The sequence below is a fragment of the Lampetra planeri genome, chromosome 21 (genome assembly GCF_965212315.1).
Source record: "Lampetra planeri chromosome 21, kcLamPlan1.2.h2, whole genome shotgun sequence".
NCBI classification, from domain to species: Eukaryota; Metazoa; Chordata; class Hyperoartia; order Petromyzontiformes; family Petromyzontidae; genus Lampetra; species Lampetra planeri.
The window spans coordinates 13,303,066-13,327,645 of record NC_136127.1 but is presented as its reverse complement, the minus strand read 5'-3'; the positions used below and the strand labels follow the sequence as shown (position 1 = coordinate 13,327,645).

Here is a 24,580-nt window from a genome sequence, read left to right as displayed (position 1 = left end):
TACGGTGCTTTTTCTGCAATATTTTACTGTCTTTTCTTGGATTTTCTGTTTGCACTTTGTTGCGGTTGCACCCGATTCAAGAGCCGAATGGCTCACAGGGCTATACCTAATAAATTAACTTGATGTTCTTGCACGGCAATTTCATCGTGAGCAGTAGTTAGGGTGCACACAGGATTCTTGCGGTGAACCGCGAATGGTCGATCCACAGGGGTGCGATCGGTGACCTGTACCTCGATAAATATGGCACAAAACCATGACAGCTAAACCCACGAGAGGGAAGGGGGGTTTGCTCTATTTTGTTTATTGTGATCCTCCACCACCCAACATAGCCAGACATTACATTTCCATGTGTACAAGCAATTATTACACTGTGTAACAATTATTTTTGTTCCTGGATAGTAAGTGTTATTTCCTAATTGCTTATGCCTCAAAGTACAGAAAATGGATATTATTCCCCACAAACTTCGCTTTTGTGACCAGGACAGTGATATTTTTAAATGTACCTATTTTCAATGAGAAAACGGGAGAATGTCTTTTAGTTAACATTAAGTCAGAAAAAAACTATATATTAATCATAATTAACATATATTTATACTAAAGTAATACAAAATTTACTACAAAATATTTAGACACCAATGCGCACTACCACAGGCAGGACTGGCCACAGAGGACCGAGTTCTCTGTGTGGAGGAACAACGTCAAGTGGGAGCCACTGGTGGACACCCAGAAGGTGCTGATGCCACCACTGCACATCGAATTGGACCTTATGAAACAATTTGTCAGCGCTGTAGATAAGGAGTTGGCAGCCTTCAAGCACCTTCAAGACATCTTCCATAAGCTGTCTAATGCCAAGGTAAAATCCGGTGTCTTCGTCAGACCACAGATAAAGAAGATCCTGAAGTGCAATGAATTCCACACGAAGCTCACCAGTAAGGAGAAAGCGGCTTGGAACAGCTTTGTCGCAGTGGTCGGTGGCTTCCTGGACAATCACAAGGTCGAAAACAATGGGCTGAAGGATGTCCCTCAAATTCCATATTATTGATGCTTATTTTGATAAATTCAAGAACATGTGAACATGGGAGCGTACTCGGAGGAGCAAGGCGAGCGCTTCCACCAGGATAAACTGGACTTTGAACGCCGCTACCAAGGACAGTATAACGAGAACATGATGGGAGACTACATTTGGGGGCTGATTCGTGAAAGTGATTTACAGTATATTCGTAAATCTCGAACTACTCACTTCTAAATCTTTTGTAGTAATTTTTGTATTACTTTATTATAAACATTATTATAAATACATGTACATTTTTATCCATGTTGTTTTTTCTGATTGTATGTGAATCAAAAGATACAAATTCGCCAGTTTTCTCGTTGACAATCGGTACAACATTTCAGAATATACTCCCCTGGTCACCAAAGCAGATTGTGGGGAATAAGAGCCATTTTGTATCCTTTTTAGGCATAAGCAATTACAAAATAACACTTAATACCCAGGAACAAAAATTGTGATAGTGTTATTCTTTCAGCTCACCAGTAAGTGGAAGAACAATTGTCATAACTGACCGGTTGGGACAATTTGATGGTTGGCTTAGGGTGTTAAAATGTTACATGACAAAAATCTGGCGGAACCTAAAAATCAATTACGAATAATTCCGGCTTGCAAAACATACCAAAGTGTACCTAAAAAATATTCTGTCTCTAAACCTTCAAAAGTTGTAAAAAATGTTGACTTAAAGCTTTCGTGACTGCAGAAATTCATATTCTTTGGGTCTTTCGGTAAAGTCACGTAGATAAGTTCAAATAACCTATCTACTAAAACATGTCATGAGACTATTTACTAATTATTACGCGTTAACTTATCATCAATCATTAAAACATACATCAGGAATCACTCCAAAAATCTGCGCGATTTTGTATGAAATTTTCTTGAAACCCAAAAAGTCGCAAATTTAGCTAAGTTGCAAATAATAATAACACTGTGTGTGGACCGCAAGGCATCATCAGTGCAGTGTGCCTGGAGTGCGGGCCTCATTGCTTCAGGCATCAGTCTGGTGTGTGAGCAGTCCTCAGTGTGCTTCTGCAGGCCTTGATACGATGATACAGCCTTTGTTAGATATTACAGGCTTGTGTGTGGTGTCTGTGCAGGCCGAGATGTGGTGCGGCAGGCCCCATTGTGTCTGCATGCTTGGCTCCATTAGCAGCTGGTCCAGGAGGGGTCACGGCTGACGTCCTGGTTCTGGGGGCCCAGTAACACGACGGCACGAGGGCCACTCACAGGGTCCAGGAACCTGCACACACAAATGCACGCAGAGGTGTTCGCCAAGTACGAAGTCAGGGGCCGTATGAGTCTCCAACCTTGCACTCAGGGGGCTATCAGAGGTGGGGCAAGGAGGCTTCTTCTGTGTTTGGGGAATAGTCTCCGTACATAATTTTTTGTGTCCATGTCCATATTTCTATGTCTCTCTCTCTGTGTCTCTCCCTACATCTGTGTCTCTGTATCTATATCACTCTCCATATTTCTGTCTCGTGCCTGTCTCTGCGGCCCCATTCTTCCGATCTACACAGGGCCTCATTTAATTCTGAGATGGTTTTGTGCCCAAGGGCTGCACAGAACATCTTGGGAGTTGCAAAAACACAACCCTGGTTCATGAGCATGGGAACTGTACTCACACACACACCCCCTCACCCTGCTGGCAAAGTGGGCGCTGACAAATCAACTCACCGCTAGTGACAAGTCAACAGTCATTTTGCGGGAAGTGATGCATTTGGTGGTGATGAACAAATGCCGATGAAAGGGAAGTGATGAACAATATTACGTCCACTTGTAGCAGGCTGCTGCATAGGGTTTGCTCGCTTTTGAGGAGAGAGAGCGACTCAGAGGCACGAGAAACGAGACGAGCAGGAAGGCAGCAGCAGCAGCAATGTGATAAGCTGGTGCCAACGCTTGTGCAAGCTTTGCGGTCTTCGGTATATTAAGTTGTTATTGGCCAATTAATGAGTGTTTCCAAGTGGGAGGAAACCGGAGCACCCGGACAAAACACCTGCGTGCAAGGGGAAACACACAATCCCACGGGTCGGTGACCAAAATAAAAAGAAGAGGCATTTTTTTCGAATTTGGTACAAAATTCAACTTTTCAAGAGCCGCAATGCAAGTGAATATATAAATAAATTACGTCACGAAGCAGTCCTTAAAAAGCCGCATGCGGCTCCGTAGCCCATACAGACGGAACAGGTGGAGTCCACATTTGTGCTGTACTGCCTTCTCCTGGCGAGCCAGGGTATGGCACGTTGACGCCCATGGGAAGGGCGTTTCGCAACATTTGTACGATCCATCAACCCTCGCTGCCTCTACAGTACTGACCACGTGCATAGTCACCACCGCCTGGCTAAAAGGATTGTGACCTGTTGGCAATGTCCGTGAGGCTCGCGTGCGTGACGGCAAACAGCCGCTCGCGATGCTGTTGCCGCATGCTGTCCGAGACTCCGTGCAGGAACAGGGACATCCCTGCACAGAGAGAGGCAGGGCATCAAGGGGGATTAGCAGAAAGTAGCCATCATGCATTCTATAGTTTTGCGTTGAACTAAGACTCGTATTTAACAGAGAGGATATTTTCCGCCTATAGACATCTGGAGTTTACTTGTATGAAACCAATGCTGTTGAAAATATTCACTCCTAGAAAGCCGTGTGGCCAATGGCAAGTGTGAATAAATAATTTATATTTTTATGTGATGGGATGGATTTTGGAGGGGGGCAAATCGCCTGCTGACGCATTGTTACAGTTGAACGTGATCATTGTGGAGAGGGGCGCGTCTGGCAGGCGGCGGCAGCAGCAGCACGGCGCGTCGTGCGTGACACGCGTGGGCCAGCACTCGCCAGTGGCTTCCGCTGCTCTACCTGAGCTTGACAAAACACGTCCGTCAGCCACCACTCAAAAGCGTCGGGCATTGATCCAAAGGCAAGGAAGGCAGTCACAGAGTTCACACTCTGTGTGAAACGGGCATCTAAGGGGGAGCTCGTGATGCCGACAGTGGTGAATGACTCACTCACCGTGTACAATTATCCAATCATTTAAATATTCCACAGCGAGACGTGGAGTGAGTCTGTTGCCCAAACACTCTGTAATGTGATAATTATTTCCATAGACTCAAAGTAACAATAATAAACATGTGAACATTAATGAAATTATCATGATAAATTGCAAAGGTGATGATCAAAGATTGACTATTCCAGGAGACATTGCAAATGCAAAGTATTCACTTTATTTTTATATCTACGCGACTTTACCGAAAGAACCAAAGAATATAAATCAGACAGCGGCAAAGGTAAAAGTGCATTGCTGCAATTTCCTATTCACGCCACTGTTGGCAGAAGGGGCCTCCATTAGAGGGCGCTCTAGAGAGGCCGTATTCAAGGTATTTGGCCTACTCTTCCACACTGGCAGGAAGTCTTGAAATATGTATGAGCCCCCACACTTTACCCCACCACACGCGACCTGCTGGTCGACAGCAGTGAACCAATTTAAACTGCTTGGTGCATTCGGACTCGGAAAGAGGCAGGAGGGATTAAAAAAACTTGCCCCATTATTTCAACTCCTGCGCTGGGAGATGAAATCAAACTGACGACCTCTGGACTCTAGGTCTGTAAACTCACCATTACAACATTGTGGCAGCATCTGGGGGGGTAAATAATTGCATGATGGGCATCTCGGTGGGTGGGGGAAGGAGGGGCGAAGGTCCCTCCTCTCGTCTCACCTTTATCCCCAGGTGCCACAGGCGCGTCGACTGCGGAAAACACGGACAGCTTGGCCTCCTCAACGTCCCGCTCCGAGAACGACCCCTTGCACGCCCACTCGCTCGCTCGGCGGAAAGCCGCTAAGGTGTCCAGGGAGCCGGGGTCCCTGCCCACGGACAGAGACAACGCGGGCGGACGCGCAGCATACAGCCCAAACGAGCCACAGCGGCACAAGGGAAACCAACGTTAATTCTGTTCACGAAATTAGTGACGAATATATTCATCAACTAATTGTGTTTTTTCGTCAAATTATTCAGCGGACAAAAATCAAGCGTGACGATGACGACGGTTATGACCCCTTCAAAGGGCACAGTGCAACTGTGACCAGGGGAAATTAATGAGCCCGAAAGAGGACGCGGACTGAACATCCAGCGACGCTATTATGGACTGCGGTGCACTGTGGAACGCCAAACACGGCCATGCAGGGATATATCGGGATTTACTGGGTTCACAGATTCGCTGACCTGATGAGAACCAAGAGTGTTGTGACTAAATCTTTGACTGCTTTAGTCCCCTAGTCTAAGGGAGAGCGACAGAATGAAATCCACAGGCGAAGCACCGACTAAAACCACCCCACAGGCCGACTGGAGAAAGACTAACACCAAAGTTAAAACTATTCCTTCTGAGACGAGCATTGTTTACTGGTCTGAGCCAGTGGAATTATTCCACATTCCTATGACGGGGCAAGTATATCATAGGACCACTGTTGACTACCCCTCCAAGTGGCACTAATAAAAGATACGCAGCAGCCCGCCCAGTGGCCGCGGGGCCTTGTACGTGTGAGCATGCGTGCGTGCTACCGACCTGTAGGAGTAGAAGGCCAGCGTGTCGTGGGCAATCGTGGCCCCCCCTCCGTAGGCCCCTCCCTTCTCTCGGATTTCGCGGTGCAAGAACTTGGCAGACATCAGCCGCGCTAGAACACGCAGACTGCGCAGACGCAAAAGTTGTGACGACCGATCAGACTGCCGCGCTGCTGGGCCCACGGGAGCGCCAAAGAAAGCGACGTCGACTCAGAGAGGCGAATGGCCGTGGGTGCGGTGATCGTGCGGTCACCTGGCGAAGTCGCGGTGAGTGAACGGCACGGCACGCACGCACTGCGTCACAAAGTTGACGGGGAATGGCATCTGGAAGTGAGTCTTCATCTCACGGGGCCTGAACGCAGGGTCCTGTGTGCGCACACACGTGAACACGGCGCACGGTAACGTGACCACAGTTGCTCTTGTGAGCTCTTATGCTAGGCTTTCACGTGAAGTCCACTTCACGTGAAGTGTCAAAGGCTTGCTGGCAGGAGGTCACGGGACAGACTGGCCAAGATGACTGGCAGATGCACCACCTGGGCCGCCCATTTTGTCAACTTTGCATTTTAGACGCCCGGCGCCCCGTGCATTGCAAGCGTTGCTCCTCCACCCAAAGATCCCCCGCTTAGTCTTTACAGACCGTTGGGGCAAGTGCTGTAAGCCAGCATCTCGGAAGGTCGGCACGGCACATGAGCGAGTGGGTTGCCAGCACCACACCCAGGTACTCATTTGAAGGCCGATTCGACCTTGGGGAGACCCAGGACCAGTTCAAATATTGGCCACTGTTTACTGGTCACCGAGTTAGCAGTATAGTTTGTGATCCACGACACTACTGCTCCCCTCGTGAGCTCTTGTGCCAGGTTAGGTGCACCATTAGGCCACGTGAAGTATCCTAGTTTCGCTGGTGGGGTGTCCGAGACAGACCCAGGGGATATGGGCTGAATGAGGTGACTGGCAGATGCACCACTGCGCCACAATTTTCAATAATGGGATGATGTAGATAGTGAGAGTGGGGCCACCATCACCTCTCTGCGAGGTGGTTCAGCTCCGTCAGCCCGTGTCTCCCCGGCATCAAGAGGAGGGGATGACGCTATCAATCTAAGCAGAAACTGATGTAAAAATTCTCGCTTGCAACTTTCCACTGAGCCGAGACCAAGCTATGGTGGGTTTGAATTGGTCCTAGGTGGATGCCCACCGCCGTAGTGGAAGAGAGGTAGACGCCTCTCACAGGTGCCCAGGGTGCGGTTACGTACGGTGAGGATTGTGCGATGGGCCGTGCGGCCAGACGCCTCCGTCTCGTACGGCAGGGGTAGCTGCAGGCGCCGTGGCACCAGACACACCGAGACGGGCATGACACACACAGGTACAGACAACGACAGGCACAACGCACGGCTCGGTGAGTGCGGTCACTGCTGGCTGTGCACGCATGTCCTGTGCGGTGTGCGATGAGTGTATGTGTGTTGTGTGTACGTGGTGTGTACTGTGTACGTGGTGTGTACTGTGCGGTGGTGTACAGTGCTCCACACACCGTGATGACGTCTGGCTGCGCGGGCCCAAAGCCCACCCCCGGCTCCGCCACAGAACGCACGAACCCACACACGGCACTCACAGCGCTGTCCACGCCAGCCGGGGTGGCATTCACCGCACACCTGCATCACCGCAAGCCCGCATCACCGTACACCCGCATCACCCACCAACAGAGACAATCGCAGCAGCAGCAGCAGCATCCTCACCATGAGTGGCCTCTACCTCACCCTGTCACATGATCACCGCGGGGTGAATTTGGGCGAGTGGCGGTGGTGGCTGGCGAATGCGATTATTCCTCTTGTTGCGTAAGGGAGTGGAGTTGACTAGCAGTGTTTCTATGGCCATGTGAAGGCTGGCCAGTGAGCCGATGGACAGCTTCAGGACTTGTCTCATGGTGAGTATCTGACATGCTGTTATTTGATGATGGCGTGGTGACGATGGAGTGGCGATGACATCATGATGATGGCGTGGTGATGATAGCGTGGTGACGGAGTCGTGGATGCGTGGTGACGGTGCAGCCTCGGGATGCACACCTGAGCCCCCCTGAGTGCAGCAGGTGGTTAGCGATGCGCTGCAGGTCGTCCAGGATCGGGGTCAGATCCTGCTGCTCTGCCACCCGCTTCATCAGCGACACCTGCATGCGTGCGATGGTGGGAGGTCATCGTGAGAGACTCTTTGCTCGCAGTGCCCCGCTCCGCGCCGTGCCGCGGTGACGCACCACGCCCAGGCAAACCGCACGGCACCGCGCCGCTCCGGCTCTACGTCCGACCTCACCCGCGCCCCACCGCCACGCGCCGCCACACGCCGCACGCGCCGCACGCGCGGACCTGCGCCAGGCCGTGCAGGCTCTCGCCGAGTCGGCCGGCGGGCGACAGGGAGCCGGCGGCGCTGGTCATGGCGTAGCGGTGCCCGTTGCTGGCGACGCCGTTCGACAGCTCCTGCGTCAGCATGAGCGCCAGTGTGCGCAGGCGCTCGGCGTCCACGAAGCGCAGCCTGCAGCGCACAGACACACACGCGTACACGCACGCGGTTACAGACACGCGTACGCAAGAACACACGTATACACTAGCCCAGTTACACACAGAAAACAAAGACACGCTGTTACACACACGCACACACGTATAAAGGAAGCACACACGCAGTTACACACACACAAGACAAAGATACAAGCAGTTACACATATGAAGTATTCGGAATGACGGCGGGAAACCACTTGGCGGGTAGCACACTTTATTTTCACTTGTCTTTCACAATAACACGTGTGGTCACTATTTCTCACACTACACACTTCACCTGACACTGGTGGTTACTACAGCTCACGCTACACGTCCCACTTGACACGCGTGGTTACTACAGCTCACGCTACACGTCCCACTTGACACGCGTGGTTACTACAGCTCACGCTACACGCTCCCGGGCACTCCAGCCCCGTAGCGTCCGTGGCGCTACAGACCCACCCCAGCTTGGGCGTGGGTCTCGACCTCTGGGTCCCGTGGGCCGGCCCTCACACGGACGTTCGGCCCCGGGTCCCAAGGCCCCGCCTCTGAGCCACACAGGGCCCCGGTCCCCACAAGGACAGCGGGACTAGGTGCCTCAGGGCCCTATCTCTTCCTCCTCCGTCTTCTGTCTTCACTGGTCACCAACTCCCCGTGCGCCTGCGCGCACCGCCTTATATAGCCTCCCCTCCCGGGAGACGGAGCGTAAGCGGACCGCGACGTGAGCACCCCCTTAGTTGACCAATCCCCACGCGCTTCCACACGATCCCTTCGCTGTCAGCGCGCGTCACCGATACCCAGCCAATCACTGCCTCACAACCCATGACCCCGCGCTGACCCATGATCCTTCACCGTCAGCGCGCGTCACCAACACACACAGCCAATCACTACGCGCTGGCACACGATCCTTACCCCAGCGCGTATCACCACTACACATACATGGACAAAGATCCCCCATATAGCCTTTTACAGACCGTTAGGGCAAGTTCTGTTAGCGAGCACCTACGAAGGCTGGCATGGTACATGAGGGATAGGTGGCAAGCACCACGCCCGACCGCCTTCGTCTTCCCAGTCGCAATGTTTTTTATACACCGCGCCAGGTACTCATTTGAGGCTGGGTCGACCTAGGGAAGTCCCAGGACCAGTTCAGATAATCGTCACTGGTGTTGGCCGGAAGCGGGGATCGAACTCAGGTCGCCGGGTTCGTAGCGCAGTGCACCAACTGCTGCCCCACCGCTCCCCACGCACGTACGCACACACACGCACATGCACACAGGCAAGCACCACACGTGTCACCACGGGGTGTGCATGATAATTTGAGGAACGGTGTCAGGGCAGCAGGGGAGTTGTGCCAAGTGAGAACATCGCAATTGCGGCATCAGCGGCAGCACGAGTCTCGGGCACCCGGTAAAGATGTCGGTCCAGATTTGCATCATCTCGGCAACGTTCCTGTCCAGGCACACCGAGTGCAGCACCACAGCCTGCAGAGAGACACACACACAGCACATCACACCAACACACACACACACAGTGCGTCACACCAACACACACACACAGCGCGTCACACACACACACAGCACGTCACGCCAACACACACACACAGCGCGTCACACCAACACACACACACACAGCATGTCACACCAACACACACACACACACAGTGCAGCACCACAGCCTACAGAGAGACACACACACAGCGCGTCACACCAACACACACGCACACAGTGCGTCACACCAACACACACACACAGCACGTCACACCAACACACACACACAGCGCGTCACACCAACACACACACACACACAGTGCGTCACACCAACACACACACACACAGCATGTCACACCAACACACACACACAGTGCAGCACCACAGCCTACAGAGAGACACACACACAGCGCGTCACACCAACACACACAGTGTGTCACACCAACACACACACATAGCACGTTACACCAACACACACACACAGCGCGTCACACCAACACACACACAGCGTCACACCAACACACACACACAGCACGTCACACCAACACACACACACAGCGCGTCACACCAACACACACAGCGTGTCACACCAACACACACAGCGTGTCACACCAACACACACACACAGCGCGTCACACCAACATACACACACAGCGCGTCACACCAACACACACAGCGCGTCACACCAACACACACAGCGTGTCACACCAACACACACACACAGCGCGTCACACCAACACACACAGCGCGTCACACCAACACACACAGCGCGTCACACCAACACACACACACCAAGTCACACCAACATACACACACACCAAGTCACACCAACATACACACACAGCGCGTCACACCAACACACACACAGCGCGTCACACCAACACACACACACCAAGTCACACCAACACACACACACAGCGCGTCACACCAACACACACACACAGCGCGTCACACCAACACACACACACAGCGCGTCACACCAACACACACACACAGCGCGTCACACCCACACACAGCACGTCACACCAACACACACACAAAGCGCGTCACACCAACACACACACACAGCGCGTCACACCAACACACACACAGCGCGTCACACCAACACACACACACAGCGCGTCACACCAACACACACACACAGCGCGTCACACCAACACACACACACAGCGCGTCACACCAACACACACACACAGCGCGTCACACCAACACACACACAAAGCGCGTCACACCAACACACACACACAGCGCGTCACACCAACACACACACACAGCGCGTCACACCAACACACACAGCGCGTCACACCAACACACACAGCGCGTCACACCAACACACACAGCGCGTCACACCAGCACACACAGCGCGTCACACCAACACACACAGCGCGTCACACCAACACACACAGCGCGTCACACCAACACACACACACCAAGTCACACCAAGGCTCATTTCTTAAGAACTGCCTTTTATGTTTAGTTTGTGTCCTTCCCCTTGCTGCGTGGTGGTGGTGGTGGTGCTGCGTGGTGGTGGTGGTGGTGCTGCGTGGTGGTGGTTTTGCGTGGTGGTGGTGGTGCTGCGTGGTGGTGGTGCTGCGTGGTGGTGGTGCTGCGTGGTGGTGGTGGTGGTGCTGCGTGGTGGTGGTGCTGCGTGGTGGTGGTGCTGCGTGGTGGTGGTGGTGGTGCTGCGTGGTGGTGGTGGTGGTGCTGCGTGGTGGTGGTGGTGCTGCGTGGTGGTGGTGCTGTGTGGTGGTGGTGGTGCTGCGTGGTGGTGGTGGTGGTGCTGCGTGGTGGTGGTGGTGGTGCTGTGTGGTGGTGGTGGTGCTGTGTGTTGCTGCGTGGTGGTGGTGGTGGTGCTGTGTGTTGCTGCGTGGTGGTGGTGGTGCTGCTGGTGGTGGTGGTGGTTGCTGTGTGTTGCTGCATGTGGCTCCATGTGGTGGTGCGTGGTCACCTTCTGGTAGTAATCCAGCTGCGAGTGGTCCGGGAGAATGCTGGTGCTGGCATCGAGGCCACCGGTGCGGAGATCGATCCACTGGGATAGCTGCCGGTAATCCATGTCACCGCAACCCACTCTGCAACACAAAGACAAAGATCCCCCGTATAGCCTTACAAGACTGTAGGGGCAAGTGCTGTTAGCGTGCACCTATGAAGGCCGGAACGGTACACGAGGGGGTGGGTGGCCAGCACCACGCCCGACCGCCTTTGTCTCCCCAGTGGCGATGTTTACACACCGTACCAGGTACTCATTTCAGGCTGAGTCGACCTAGGGGAGGCCCAGGACCGGTTCAGATAATCGTCACTGGTATTGGCCGTGAGCGGGAATCGAACTCGGGTCGCCAGGTTCATTGCGCAGCGCGCTAACCGCTACACTACCGCACGCACACACGCACGCACGAACACAAGTTCCATCCAAGCGTAAGTGTTACCGCAATCCGAACTCTTGCTCAAATCTGCCCGTGGCACGCTCGAGATGAGCGATGGCGATACGCAGCCCGCTCACAGTGCCAGGGCACGGTACCAGGGACCACCCTAGGTCGATTCGGCCTCAAATGAGTACCTACTGTGGTTAGCGAACATTGTTACTCTGAGAGAGACGACCGCCGGGTGCGGTGCTGGCCACCCCATCCGCAAGTGCGCCGTACTGGCCTTTACAGGTGTTGCTCACTAACCATACCGCCCCCAACAGCCTACCTGAGGCTACACGGGGGGGTCTTTGTATATGCATACATGTTGCGTATGTGCGTGTTGCGTGTGTGCGTGCGTACTTGGCGAGCACGTGGCAGAAGAGGGGCACGAGCGGCTGCAGGTCGCACGGCACGGCCGCGAGCGAGAGCAGCGCGCGGAAACTCACGACCCCGTTCGTGGGCTGCTCGCTCACCTGCACTGGCACGTCGCGCTCTACACACGTACGCACCCACACACGCACGCACCCACACACGCATGCACACACACACGCACGCACACACACACACCCACGCACGCACACACACACACCCACGCACGCACACACCCACGCACGCACACACCCACACACGCAAGCGGCAGACGTGCAGACACACGCACGGGCCGCAATCCACAGACACGCGCACGGAAATGCCATATCAGCCCTAAAGCCACCACAGATGCCGGGATTGCCGAGTAAGCGCATAGGTGTGGTGCGAGTGAATCCGTGGATGCGCGAGTGAGGGCGTTGAGCGTACGGTAAGTGGAAGCGTGAGGTGAGTGTGGGAAAACTGAATGAATTGGTCCGTGAGCGAGTGAACGATTGAGCGCATGCCGAGAGAGCGAGTGGGATGCACGTACCGGCCCAGGTGAGCCGTGTGTGCGTGCGTGGGATCTGCGGGTCGATGTCCGACACTCGGAGCGTGGGCAAGAACGAGACGTCCTCCTGGCAGTCCTGCAGCGCCAGCAACTCCAGGCCTGCGAGCGGCACAACCTCGCGTCACAACAACCGCAACAACCATGTGTGCATGTAGGCTGAACTTCTTTCGCACTGTACGTAGCCAACGAATTTTGTGCCAGGCTAGGTGCATTTTGAGGCTGTTCCGTGAAGTGTGGAAGGCTCGCTGGCAGGTCACGGGGTTGACTGGTTCAGATGACGCAGATGCAAGCGCCTGTGCTCCCCACACTCCGCTTTGCCGTGTTCAAGGCTGAGAATGTAATAAATCGGTCCAACTATCGTGTGACGGACATTACTCTCCGTGGCACGGCGCGACAGAAAGTGCTGCCCGCCCCTGTGTGGACCAGAGGCAACTTGAAGGGATCCTGGAGGTAACTTCACGATAAATAAAGATTCTGATTCTGAGTTCTGCGATTCGTTCAACACGCTGCAACTCACAGCACTTCTCTTCAGGATGATTTCCTCGCACTGCAGCTTCAATAGTGCTGGTTGTTGCTGGCCTCTGGGTCTGCACTGGGCAACGTTGCTAAAACTAAATTAAATTCTTCCGATGGCGCAGTCGGGATACACTTGGGTGGGGGTGGGCGAGCGGGGGGCCGGCGCGCTACCCTTGTGGTGCACGCGCTCGCGCTCCTCGGCGGAGAGACCGCCCGCCAGCGCCCGCAGCGTCTCCGCCTCCTTCTCCGCCTGCCGCTCCGCGTAGCCGGGGTCGGGGGTCATCACCAGGGTCAAGCGATGGGGGTTGTCCTGGAGACACGTAAACGCGCGTGGTCACAGGGGCTGTGCTCACTGGTCAATTCAATTCTGTTCTTACGCTCACGACTAACCACCACACTCCTGTATGTCACAACACACTCACCCACCAACTCACTCAATCAACAAACCACTCACTCACTCTTTTATAGCTGCTACCATGGTTACTGTTCTCATGAACTTCACTCAATGATTCCTCCGCCCCTGTTTAGGACTCGCTCAACCAGACTTACCGTTTCATCTCATCCACACTGTGTCCAACTACCACATTTCACACACTCACCCGCTCACACACTCACCCGCTCACTCACTCACCTGCCCACCCACCACATTGCAGGTCACCTCAATTCTCTTCTTGCTTCTTCCCTCCCACCGTCTCGTTCCCCAAGCTCGTACAACAATAACCTCGCTCGATGCAAGAACCGCGCGACACTCCTGAAACACTCGAGGCTCCCCGGGCGGTGAGGGTGAGTACGGGTCGCGGGTCGCGGGTCGCGGGTCGCGGGTCACCTGCAGGTGCCGCTTCACCGCGTCCTGCAGGAACGAGGGCTCCGTCGCCAGCAGTGAGCGCAGGCGGCGCACGTGCGCGTCCACGCGCAGCATCTCTACGGGGTCACCGCCATGACCCCAGCTCGACGCAAGCGCCTGGGGGGGCGCACGGCACAACGCACGTGTCACAACGCACGTGTCACAACGCACGTGTCACAACGCACGTGTCACAACGCACGTGTCACAACGCACGTGTCACAACGCATGCTGGTGGACTCGCAAAACCCGTGAAGAAGAGAGAGACAGGCAGAGCCGCATGCCCGAGGGCTTCATTCCAGCAGCGTCTCTCTGCGTTGGTGGCCCAGAAAATATTTCTGTACCCAGCATACAACATCAGTATACCCCTCTTCTCACTATGGCTGCCGGTTACCTGCTCCAGTCTACCATGGCTCACACAGCATGGGCACCCTCTTAAGGTGCACGTGTGTGTACGTGCGAGTGGTGGCAGTTGTCAACGCACTGCCATATGAATGTGGCCACCTGCGTTCAATTCCCGCCCACAGACAATCTTCGTGGCATATATCTGAACCGATCCTAGGCCTCCCCGAGGTCGACTCAGCCTTAAATGAGTACCTCGTGCAGTGTGTAAATATCAGCACTGGGGAGACAAAGGCGGCTTGACACTGTCCTGGCCACACCACTGTCTCTTGTGCTATGCCAGCCTTCATAGGTGCTTGCTAACAGCCTGGGTAGGCTACACAGGAGAGCTTTGTCTCTGTGTATGTGCATGTGTACGTGTATGCGTGCTGCATTCGTGATGGCAATGGGAAGAGTTTTCACCGCACGTAATGCCACACTGGTGCCACTAGGCGTGATGCCCCCCTGATACTAACGAGCATGATACCACACTGGCGCTAATGGGGATGATGCCAAACTCGTGCCACTGGGTGCCTTGCCACATTGGTGCCACCGGGTGTGATCCCACACTGGTGCCACTGCGCGAGATGCCACACCGGTGATGCCCTGCGCAAGTGGCCAGTGAGAGGAACCTACGGTCGCCAGCGTCAGCCCAAAGTTGGTTCCCTGGTGCTTGAGACCCAACTCCATCTTGTGCAGAAGAGCCTCGATCCGCTCAGCCTCAAATCCCGTCCTGCAGGGATAGCGAAGGGAGAGCGCCGGGCAACAGCAGCACTATCAGAGTTGTAATAAATGAGAGTGTCACGCAGAACCTGAATTGAGCCAGGTTGTAATAAGAGTTTGGGATAAGAGACAATGGGGAGGGAATTCCCAAGTGGAGCATTGAGAGGGAAGAAGCATAAAGAGAAGTGTTGTCACCTGTGGTGTGGTGAGTGGGTGAGTGTGGTGAGTGGGTGAGTGTGGTGAGTGGGTGAGTGTGGTGAGTGGGTGAGTGTGGTGAGTGGGTGAGTGTGGTGAGTGGGTGGGTAAGTGAGTGTGTGAGTAGGTGAGTGGGTGTTGTTGTGACCTTAAATGTGGTGGTGGTGGTGGTGGTTGAATACTGGGTGGAGGAGAAGTGTCACTGCCAGGCCTTTGTTAGATTACAAAGCGTCTTAGTATATGTATTGAAAGTGCTTTACGTGCATGTAAACACAATACGCACACACACGCCTTGTGATGAATGTTATTTTGTTAAAACGGTTACTGCATGAACACGCACAAAATGTCCAAACGACGTGAACGCACACATACAACAACACGGACAAGTGCCAGACAACAAAGGCACAAAGACAAACACAACACGGACATGAGCACACAACATAGACAGACGAACGCACGAGCACTAAACACAAACCCGTGCACATGACACGGATATACATAACAAAGACACAACAGGGACACGCGGACACACGACACGGATACACAAAATGAACACAACAAGGACACGCGGGCACACGACACGGATACACAACATGAACACAACAGGGACACGCGGACACACGACACGGATACACAACATGAACACAACAAGGACACGCGGACACACGACACGGATACACAACATGAACACAACAGGGACACGCGGACACACGACACGGATACACAACATGAACACAACAAGGACACGCGGGCACACGACACGGATACACAACATGAACACAACAGGGACACGCGGACACACGACACGGATACACAACATGAACACAACAGGGACACGCGGACACACGACACGGCGGATACACAACATGAACACAACAAGGACACGCGGACACACGACACGGATACACAACATGAACACAACAGGGACACGCGGACACACGACACGGATACACAACATGAACACAACAAGGACACGCGGACACACGACACGGATACACAACATGAACACAACAGGGACACGCGGACACACGACACGGATACACAACATGAACACAACAAGGACACGCGGACACACGACACGGATACACAACATGAACACAACAGGGACACGCGGACACACGACACGGATACACAACATGAACACAACAAGGACACGCGGGCACACGACACGGATACACAACATGAACACAACAAGGACACGCGGGCACACGACACGGATACACAACATGAACACAACAGGGACACGCGGACACACGACACGGATACACAACATGAACACAACAAGGACACGCGGACACACGACACGGATACACAACATGAACACAACAAGGACACGCGGACACACGACACGGATACACAACATGAACACAACAGGGACACGCGGGCACACGACACGGATACACAACATGAACACAACAAGGACACGCGGGCACACGACACGGATACACAACATGAACACAACAGGGACACGCGGACACACGACACGGATACACAACATGAACACAACAAGGACACGCGGACACACGACACGGATACACAACATGAACACAACAAGGACACGCGGGCACACGACACGGATACACAACATGAACACAACAAGGACACGCGGGCACACGTGTCGCGCTCGTACCGCACGACGCTGGCGATGGTGGCGTGCACGGCGCTCGTCACGCGTTCCACGTCCCCCGGCGCAACGCCCTGCAGCCCCACGCCAAACGCCGCATCGCGCGTACTGCCGTCATACCTGCACCGCACCGCACCACCAGCGCCACAGAGTCACCACGGCGCGGTGTGGCATGGCCTAGTACGGTATGACGTGGCTTGGTGTAACGCAGTGCGTGGTATGACGCGGAGCAGACCCGGTAACTGGGGCGTAGTGGGAGCCCATCCCGGACTCGAGCAGGGCCCGGTAGAAGGGCGCGCTGGGCCCGGACACGAGCAGAGAGGAGACCACATTCAGCACAAATGACTCAAACACCTCCGTGATGCTGCACACAAACAGAAACACATAACAACAGCCGCCATGGTGTGATATGGTGTGATATTGTGTGATGTGGTGTGATGTGGTGTGATATTGTGTGATGTGGTGCGGTGCGTAGCAGTGTCGAGGTGTGACGTACTCTCCCAGGAGAAAGCTCACGCTGACGGTCGTCTGTTTGCTGGGGTCGGGGGCCAGGGGGTCAGCCTCACAGGTCACGTGCACCTCCCTCTGGGGTCCAGGGGCAGAGGCCACAGAGCAGCATGGGATACAATTACTGTTCTACAACTACCATCGTCACTACCACCGCCCATTTCGCCTCCATGGCGGTATGAGTTGTATTTAAGGTGACATGGAAACAGGCAGCAGGTAGGCCGCGAGAACGCGAACGTCTCCCATCCACCGAAACCAGCACCAATCCCCAGGATTCCTGTCCTGGGGAACATTCAGCCACCAAATAATCACAGAGACTTGCACACGGCAAACGAGTTTAAACCTTCTTGGTGGAGTTTGTGGGCTCGGTGGGTCGGTGGGATAGGTGGGGTAGGTGGGGTAGGTGGGGTAGGTGGGGTTGGTGGGGTTAGTGGGCTCGGTAGGGATCAGTGGGGTCAGTGGGATCAGTGGGATCGGTGGGATTGGTGGGGTCGGTGGGGTCGGTGGGAGCCGTGAGCTCAATGGGGATCAGTGGGGTCGGTGAGGTCGGTGGGCTCGGTGAGGGTCAGTGCAGATCGGTGGGGTGGGCGGTGATACCGGCTGGCTCCAGTGCGGTTGGCTGGGCACGGCCGTGTCGGGCTGGATGCGCTCGAAGTGGCTCAGTGCCTCGGCTTCGATCTGCTGCAGCGTCGGCTCCAGCGGAAGGTCTCCGTACGTCATGAACCTGACACACACAGCGACACGTAGACGTGCGTGCGTGTACGTGTCACTAACAGCACCTGCCCCGATCGTATGTTAAGGCTATATGGGAATCTTTGTATTTGTGTGCCGTGCTGGCCTTTATAGGCTCATGCTTACAGCACTTTTGCCCAAAGTATGTTAAATGCTATGAGGGAGATCTTTGTCGTTGTGTGCATACGCATGTGTGTGGTGACGTGCACGCTGGGGTTGTCACGATATCATTTTTCACGATGCAGTAAAATGTTTCAGAAATTATACCGACAATCTCTTCCAAGGAAAGGAGACGGAATCAAGAAGCTTGGGCCTTAGCAGGGTCACTCATATCCTGGAGGTCAGGGATGCGAGACTGATATGATTTGGGCTCAAGTTGAGAAGAGACAGAAGATGCAGTGAGAAGGGCTATGGAGGTGCCACTGGTGCAGGTCAGAGTCAGGAGGAAGATCGGTAACACGAGGTGTGCCCGTATGTGCACGCGTGTGCGAGAGCCTCACTGTGCATTGGACGGGTGGTAGTGCGCGGCGTGGAAGGCCCGCAGGCCCTCCCAGGTGAGTTCAGGGATGTGGGCCGGGTGTCCCCCACTCACGACGCCGTACGTGTGCTCCGGCTGCAGCGCATTCTGCGCATGCTGACAGAACAGCTGCTCCCTGTCAGCCTGCATGGAACATGGACATGGAGATAGGTGGGTGGGGGGGGCGGGCGAGCGGGCGACCTGCTCCACGGGGGCTCGACCGGGGACCCGCGGGCTTTGGGCCCCACTAAACCACGAGGTTGGCCCTTGTGGGCACTCTTGCCTCTCTGCCAGTTTGTGGTTCATGGTTAAAGACTTTATTTCTGAGCTCTCCACCATACCACCCGCCAGCACGTAACTAAGGGTGGCGCAAGGGTGCCGCTCTCTACTCACAGCAAGAAGCACCTGGGCTCGATTTTGTGGCTCTTCCGTATGGAGTTTGTATGTTCTCCCCCTGTTTTGCATGGGTTTTCTCAATGTTCTCTAATTTTCTCCCAGCTAAAAAACATTGTCACGGGTTTATAACCCGTGACATCCCAATTAGCAGGACTTCCCTGGAAAAGACGATTGGACTTCCTGGGGAAACGAGCGGAATAAAAATGTCTACTCCGACCCCGACGCTATCGTGTCGAGGTCATCGAGGCACGTGCGTGATCGTCGGCACGGGAACTCACGAAGGCCCCCTTCATCTCGTTAAAGACGACGCCACGCAGGGCGAGGGGGGTGCCCGGGTCCTTGGGGTCTTCGTGCTCGAGCCGCCATCCCTCCTGCCTGCGGCGAGCGCCCCCACGACAAACACGCAAACAACACGCAGGTTTGACCGACACGCCAACGACACGTGAGCATCAGATCTAGAAAAATTATTTGATTTAAATATTTCACCTGGAACATCCCTTGAGAAGGAACCATCTCAATTGCACGGTATCCAGGGTGTTGACACACACACACAGCAAACACACATATTGCCAATGACAGCTGCCATTCGCCACTCAGTGGCATCACCATGACGCTTGTGCCAGGCTAGGTGCACACAGCAAACGCACACACATGTACATCTTACACCTGTGACCCCCACGCCCCAAGGAGGTGCACCAGCATCGTCGCATCTTCCCAATTGGCTCCCAACAAGAGGACCTCACCAGAAGTCGAGCTCCAGGAGGCGCGGGAAGAACACGGCGTCCAGGTAGACGGACAGGAGGTTGCGAAAGTCTTGAGGGTTCTGGGTGGAGAACGGGTACATCGTGTAGTCGCTCGCTGTAGGTGGGGGAGGAGGGAGGGACACAATAATTACATCACCTACATTGAGTCTTTATCAGAGGAAGCGGTCATTGTATTTATTGATTTAGCGCCATTCTCCGTATGCGTTTCACACGCACTGTGTCAGATGTACATGAGACCCGGCCAGGGTCGACCATCTCGCAGAAAACCCAACGCTGAGAGTTCAAACCCTGGTTGGAGGGTGAGGGGGGGGGAGCCGTTGACTCAGCTCACAATCCTTCCCTACATCATCGATTAAATGACTACCACTTTGTGGAATAGTTAACAGTTCGCCATATGAATGTGGAATTTCCACCACTGGCTCAGGGCTATGTTCAGGAGATGAACACCACCTCAACCTATGGGAACCTCATTTGCCAGTAAAAATATGATAATTGGTTTTTTACCCTTCTATCTGGCAACAAAACTGACACCTTTTTACAAGGAGTCATGTTTGCATAGACCGCAATACCTGCAGTCATAATACAAACAAAAGACACAACTCTGATAATGTGCACTGTCCTTAAAGTTGATTGGTCCACACCCGAGACAGCTTTCCTTAGAGCCTAGTCTCACATGGGTTGGACCAGATGACGCCAAAAGGCGCACATCAGAGTTATGTCTTTTGTTTGTATTATGACTGCAGGTATTGCGGTCTATGCAAACATGACTCCTTGTAAAAAGGTGTCAGTTTTGTTGCCAGATAGAAGGGTAAAAAACCAATTACCACCTCAACCCTCATGTAAGCAGGAAATCGCTTAAATGTCCATCATGTGAATATTTACTGAATCACTCAACTCCGCTGGCGATATTAGGGGACCCTCCCTGAGCATGAGGTTCCTGCTCAGCCGTAGCTCGGTGGGCCCCCGCCTCTCGGCACGCCTCACCGGCTGTCCGGTCTTCGGAGCCAATGGCCCGAAAATGTTTCAGCGGTTCCACCTAGGGTGGCAGCTGCTACCCTAGTTGGCAAAAGAAGAACGTCATCAAGACCACTAACACTTGTGATGGCCAGTTCACCGTGGTAGCTTACTATGGGAATGTTGTTAAATAGGTGCACGTATATAAATGTGTCGTTAAAACCGCCACCATCCGACACAGCCAACTAGTAAGGGTTGTCACGTGAACAGAACGTGCCAATTCGTCACTAGTACAGCACACCGTTGTGTTGGAGAGCCAAGCCACAACATTTACAATTTGAGTACGACGTTTCGCCAGTAATTACAACTAGCTTCATCAGGCGACAGCCAGATTTGTGAAGTCCACCTGTTTCGTTCCTTATATAGAGGCGTAGATGTGGTGACCACACTTCTGTGCTCTTGTGCAAAGTGGGGGGAAGGGGATTAATGAGTCAGCGTACATTAACCCAAAACACCTCTATTATGGATATTGGGCGCGAAAGCCTACGTGTTAAACTTTGACACAGAATATAATTTTGAAAGAAACAACTATTTTACATGATTATACACTTTCAGAATATGAGAATACAAACCGCGTGTATCTCTAACACAGAGGGGGTATCTGCTCAAGGTGAGCACCGCTTAAAGCGGACAACAGCCAGGGTGGGCACTGCCCATGGTGGACGCTGGCCATGGTGGACACTGTCCACCGTGGACACTAGCGGCAGTCGCTACCCCAGGTGGTTCCGACCAACCACGCTGGGTCGTATGCTCGTCGTGCGAGCGGGCAGGCGCCGTGCCCACCGGTGAAGGCGTTCATGAAGGTGGCGAGCGAGCGGTTGAGCATCTTGAAAAATGGGTCGCGGCACGGGAAGCGGCGCGAGCCGCAGAGCGCCACGTGCTCCAGAATATGCGGCACGCCGGTGCTGTCCCGCGGGGTGGTGGCCAACTGCACGCTGCAGACACGCGCATACACACTTCGTCATCATCATCATCATCACGAGCCACGGCCAATCCACTGCTGGATGAAGGCCTCCCCAAGCCGGTGCTGTCCTGCGGAGTGGAAGCCAGTTGCACGCTGCCAGCCTCAATAATAGCACTTGCCCCGACAGCATGCGCAGACTACGCAGGGGAGCTCAGTCTTTGTGTTTGTGGGTGCGTGCACCTGAACAGGTTGTTGGGGTCATCACGTGCCAGGTGGAGGTGCTGAGCGCCGGTCCTGTCGTGCCTCAGCGCCACGGCCGTCAGGAACAGGTCGGGCACGGGCACCACCTGCAACAAAGTTCCCCCATGTAGCTCTGGGGCATCGTGTCCGGCCATCTTTGTCAACCCAGTGCTAACGTTTACACACCGCACAAGGAACTCATTGAGGACTGAGTCGACCTTGGGGAGTCACAGGACCAATACAAATCGTCGTCACCGTTGTAAGCCATGGCCGGTAATCAAACCTGGGTCACTGGGTTCGTAAGTGCAGGGGTCTGGGTGTGCGGGGTCTGGGTGTGCGGGTTCTGGGTGTGCGGGGTCTGGGTGTGCGGGGGTCTGGGCGCGCGGGGGTCTGGTTGTGCGGGGTCTGGGTGTGCGGGTTCTGGGTGTGCGGGGTCTGGTTGTGCGGGGTCTGGGTGTGCGGGGTCTGGGTGTGCGGGGTCTGGGTGTGCGGGGGTCTGGGCGCGCGGGGGTCTGGTTGTGCGGGGTCTGGGTGTGCGGGTTCTGGGTGTGCGGGGTCTGGGTGTGCGGGGGTCTGGGCGCGCGGGGGTCTGGTTGTGCGGGGTCTGGGTGTGCGGGTTCTGGGTGTGCGGGGTCTGGTTGTGCGGGGTCTGGTTGTGCGGGGTCTGGGTGTGCGGGGTCTGGGTGTGCGGGGTCTGGGTGCGCGGGGGTCTGGGTGCGCGGGGGTCTGGTTGTGCGGGGTCTGGGTGTGCGGGGTCTGGGTGTGCGGGGTCTGGGTGTGCGGGGTCTGGGTGTGCGGGGTCTGGGTGTGCGGGGTCTGGGTGTGCGGGGTCTGGGTGTGCGGGGTCTGGGTGTGCGGGGTCTGGGTGTGCGGGGTCTGGGTGTGCGGGGTCTGGGTGCGCGGGGGTCTGGGTGCGCGGGGGTCTGGGTGCGCGGGGGTCTGGGTGCGCGGGGGTCTGGGTGCGCGGGGGTCTGGTTGCGCGGGGTCTGGGTGCGCGGGGTCTGGGTGCGCGGGGTCTGGGTGCGCGGGGTCTGGGTGCGCGGGGTCTGGGTGCGCGGGGTCTGGGTGCGCGGGGTCTGGGTGCGCGGGGTCTGGGTGCGCGGGGTCTGGGTGCGCGGGGTCTGGGTGCGCGGGGTCTGGGTGCGCGGGGTCTGGGTGCGCGGGGTCTGGGTGCGCGGGGTCTGGGTGCGCGGGGTCTGGGTGCGCGGGGTCTGGGTGCGCGGGGTCTGGGTGCGCGGGGTCTGGGTGCGCGGGGTCTGGGTGCGCGGGGTCTGGGTGTGCGGGGTGCGACCCGTCGCTCACCCGCTGCACGCTGTACCCGTGGAGGCGCTGCCCCGCCACCAGCCGCTGCGCCCGCTCGCTGGCGCCGGGCGCCAACTTCACCGCAGCGGCGGCGCCATGCGCGTCGCGCACGCTCCAGCGCCAAGCACTGCACCATCGTGCCACGAGACACGGAGACACGGGACACGGGTGGGACACGGGACACAGGGAGACACAGGGGAGACAGTGAATGCACGCGACACGAGACACGGGGAGACAAGGGTGGGACAAAGGGAGACGCGGGAGACACGGGTGGGACACAGGGAGACACGGGGAGACACAGGGAGACACGGGGAGACACAGGGAAACACGGGGAGACACAGGGAGACACGGGTGGGACACAGGGAGACGCGGGAGACGGTAGTGAATGCACGCGACACGAGCGCGCCCTCTGCTGATACCCCTGCACCTCACCCGCGCGGCGACACGGTAGCTGCTGCTGCTGCTGCGTTGAGCAGTGGCCCGCAGGCAGTCAACACAACAACTCGCTGTCGTCAATGATAATAACCATGCGGCCCCAACAAATAAATTGCCAACAGGCGACGTTTCGGACAACGGCCCTTCTACAGAGGACATAAACTGGGGGTGCAGAGACAATATATAATTTGCTCTTATGAAGGACGATTGCCCGAAACGTCGCCTATTAATCTGAGTTTGGGGCCCCACACAGACACGACGCGCGGCGTCACGGCCATGCGGCGGGGGGGGGGGGGTTCTGTCGACCCGCGGCACTTCCCTCTCGCCCCGTACCGGCGCCACGCTCCGCTCCGAGCCCGCAGGAGCCTGCAGGACATGGCGGCCTCTCCTCCTCCTCGTCACCCCCTCTCCTCTCCTCCTCCTCCACTCCTCGTCACCCCCTCTCCTCTCCTCCTCCTCCACTCCTCGTCACCCCCTCTCCTCCTCCTCGTCACCTCCACGTCGTCTCCTCGCCCGCGTGCGTCTCTCGCCGCACCCCACGTGGCCCTCTCCGTTACCGGGGGTCACGCGCGT

At 55.5% G+C, this 24,580-nt stretch overlaps 1 protein-coding gene across 1 annotated transcript; it reads right to left on the bottom strand.

Moving 5' to 3' along the window:
- Positions 1 to 285: 285 nt before the first annotated feature.
- Positions 286 to 24,445, bottom strand: PITRM1 (pitrilysin metallopeptidase 1). Its single transcript, XM_078604119.1, has 27 exons — positions 24,341 to 24,445; positions 23,573 to 23,699; positions 22,271 to 22,377; positions 21,910 to 22,061; positions 20,092 to 20,206; positions 19,627 to 19,723; positions 18,936 to 19,096; positions 18,301 to 18,427; positions 17,693 to 17,781; positions 17,432 to 17,560; positions 17,203 to 17,316; positions 15,291 to 15,387; positions 14,259 to 14,393; positions 13,604 to 13,742; positions 12,899 to 13,015; positions 12,361 to 12,493; positions 11,547 to 11,667; positions 9,516 to 9,592; positions 7,944 to 8,109; positions 7,650 to 7,750; positions 7,118 to 7,238; positions 6,843 to 6,902; positions 5,846 to 5,958; positions 5,597 to 5,719; positions 4,753 to 4,898; positions 3,403 to 3,505; positions 286 to 2,288 (listed from the first exon to the last, which is right to left on the bottom strand). The coding sequence occupies exons 1-27, from the start codon at positions 24,382 to 24,384 to the stop codon at positions 2,195 to 2,197; spliced, it is 3,108 nt and encodes a 1,035-aa protein (XP_078460245.1). The 5' UTR covers positions 24,385 to 24,445; the 3' UTR covers positions 286 to 2,194.
- Positions 24,446 to 24,580: the final 135 nt, after the last annotated feature.

Coding starts and splice junctions, on each gene's coding strand:
- PITRM1 (XM_078604119.1), bottom strand. CDS start 24,384: ATGTCCTGCAGGCTCCTGCGGGCTCGGAGCGGAGCGTGGCGCCG. Junction 15,388..17,202: donor ACCATCGCCAGCGTCGTGCG/GTACGAGCGCGA, acceptor CTATCCCTGCAG/GACGGGATTTGAGGCTGAGC. Junction 5,959..6,842: donor CCCATCGCACAATCCTCACC/GTACGTAACCGC, acceptor GTGCGCACACAG/GACCCTGCGTTCAGGCCCCG.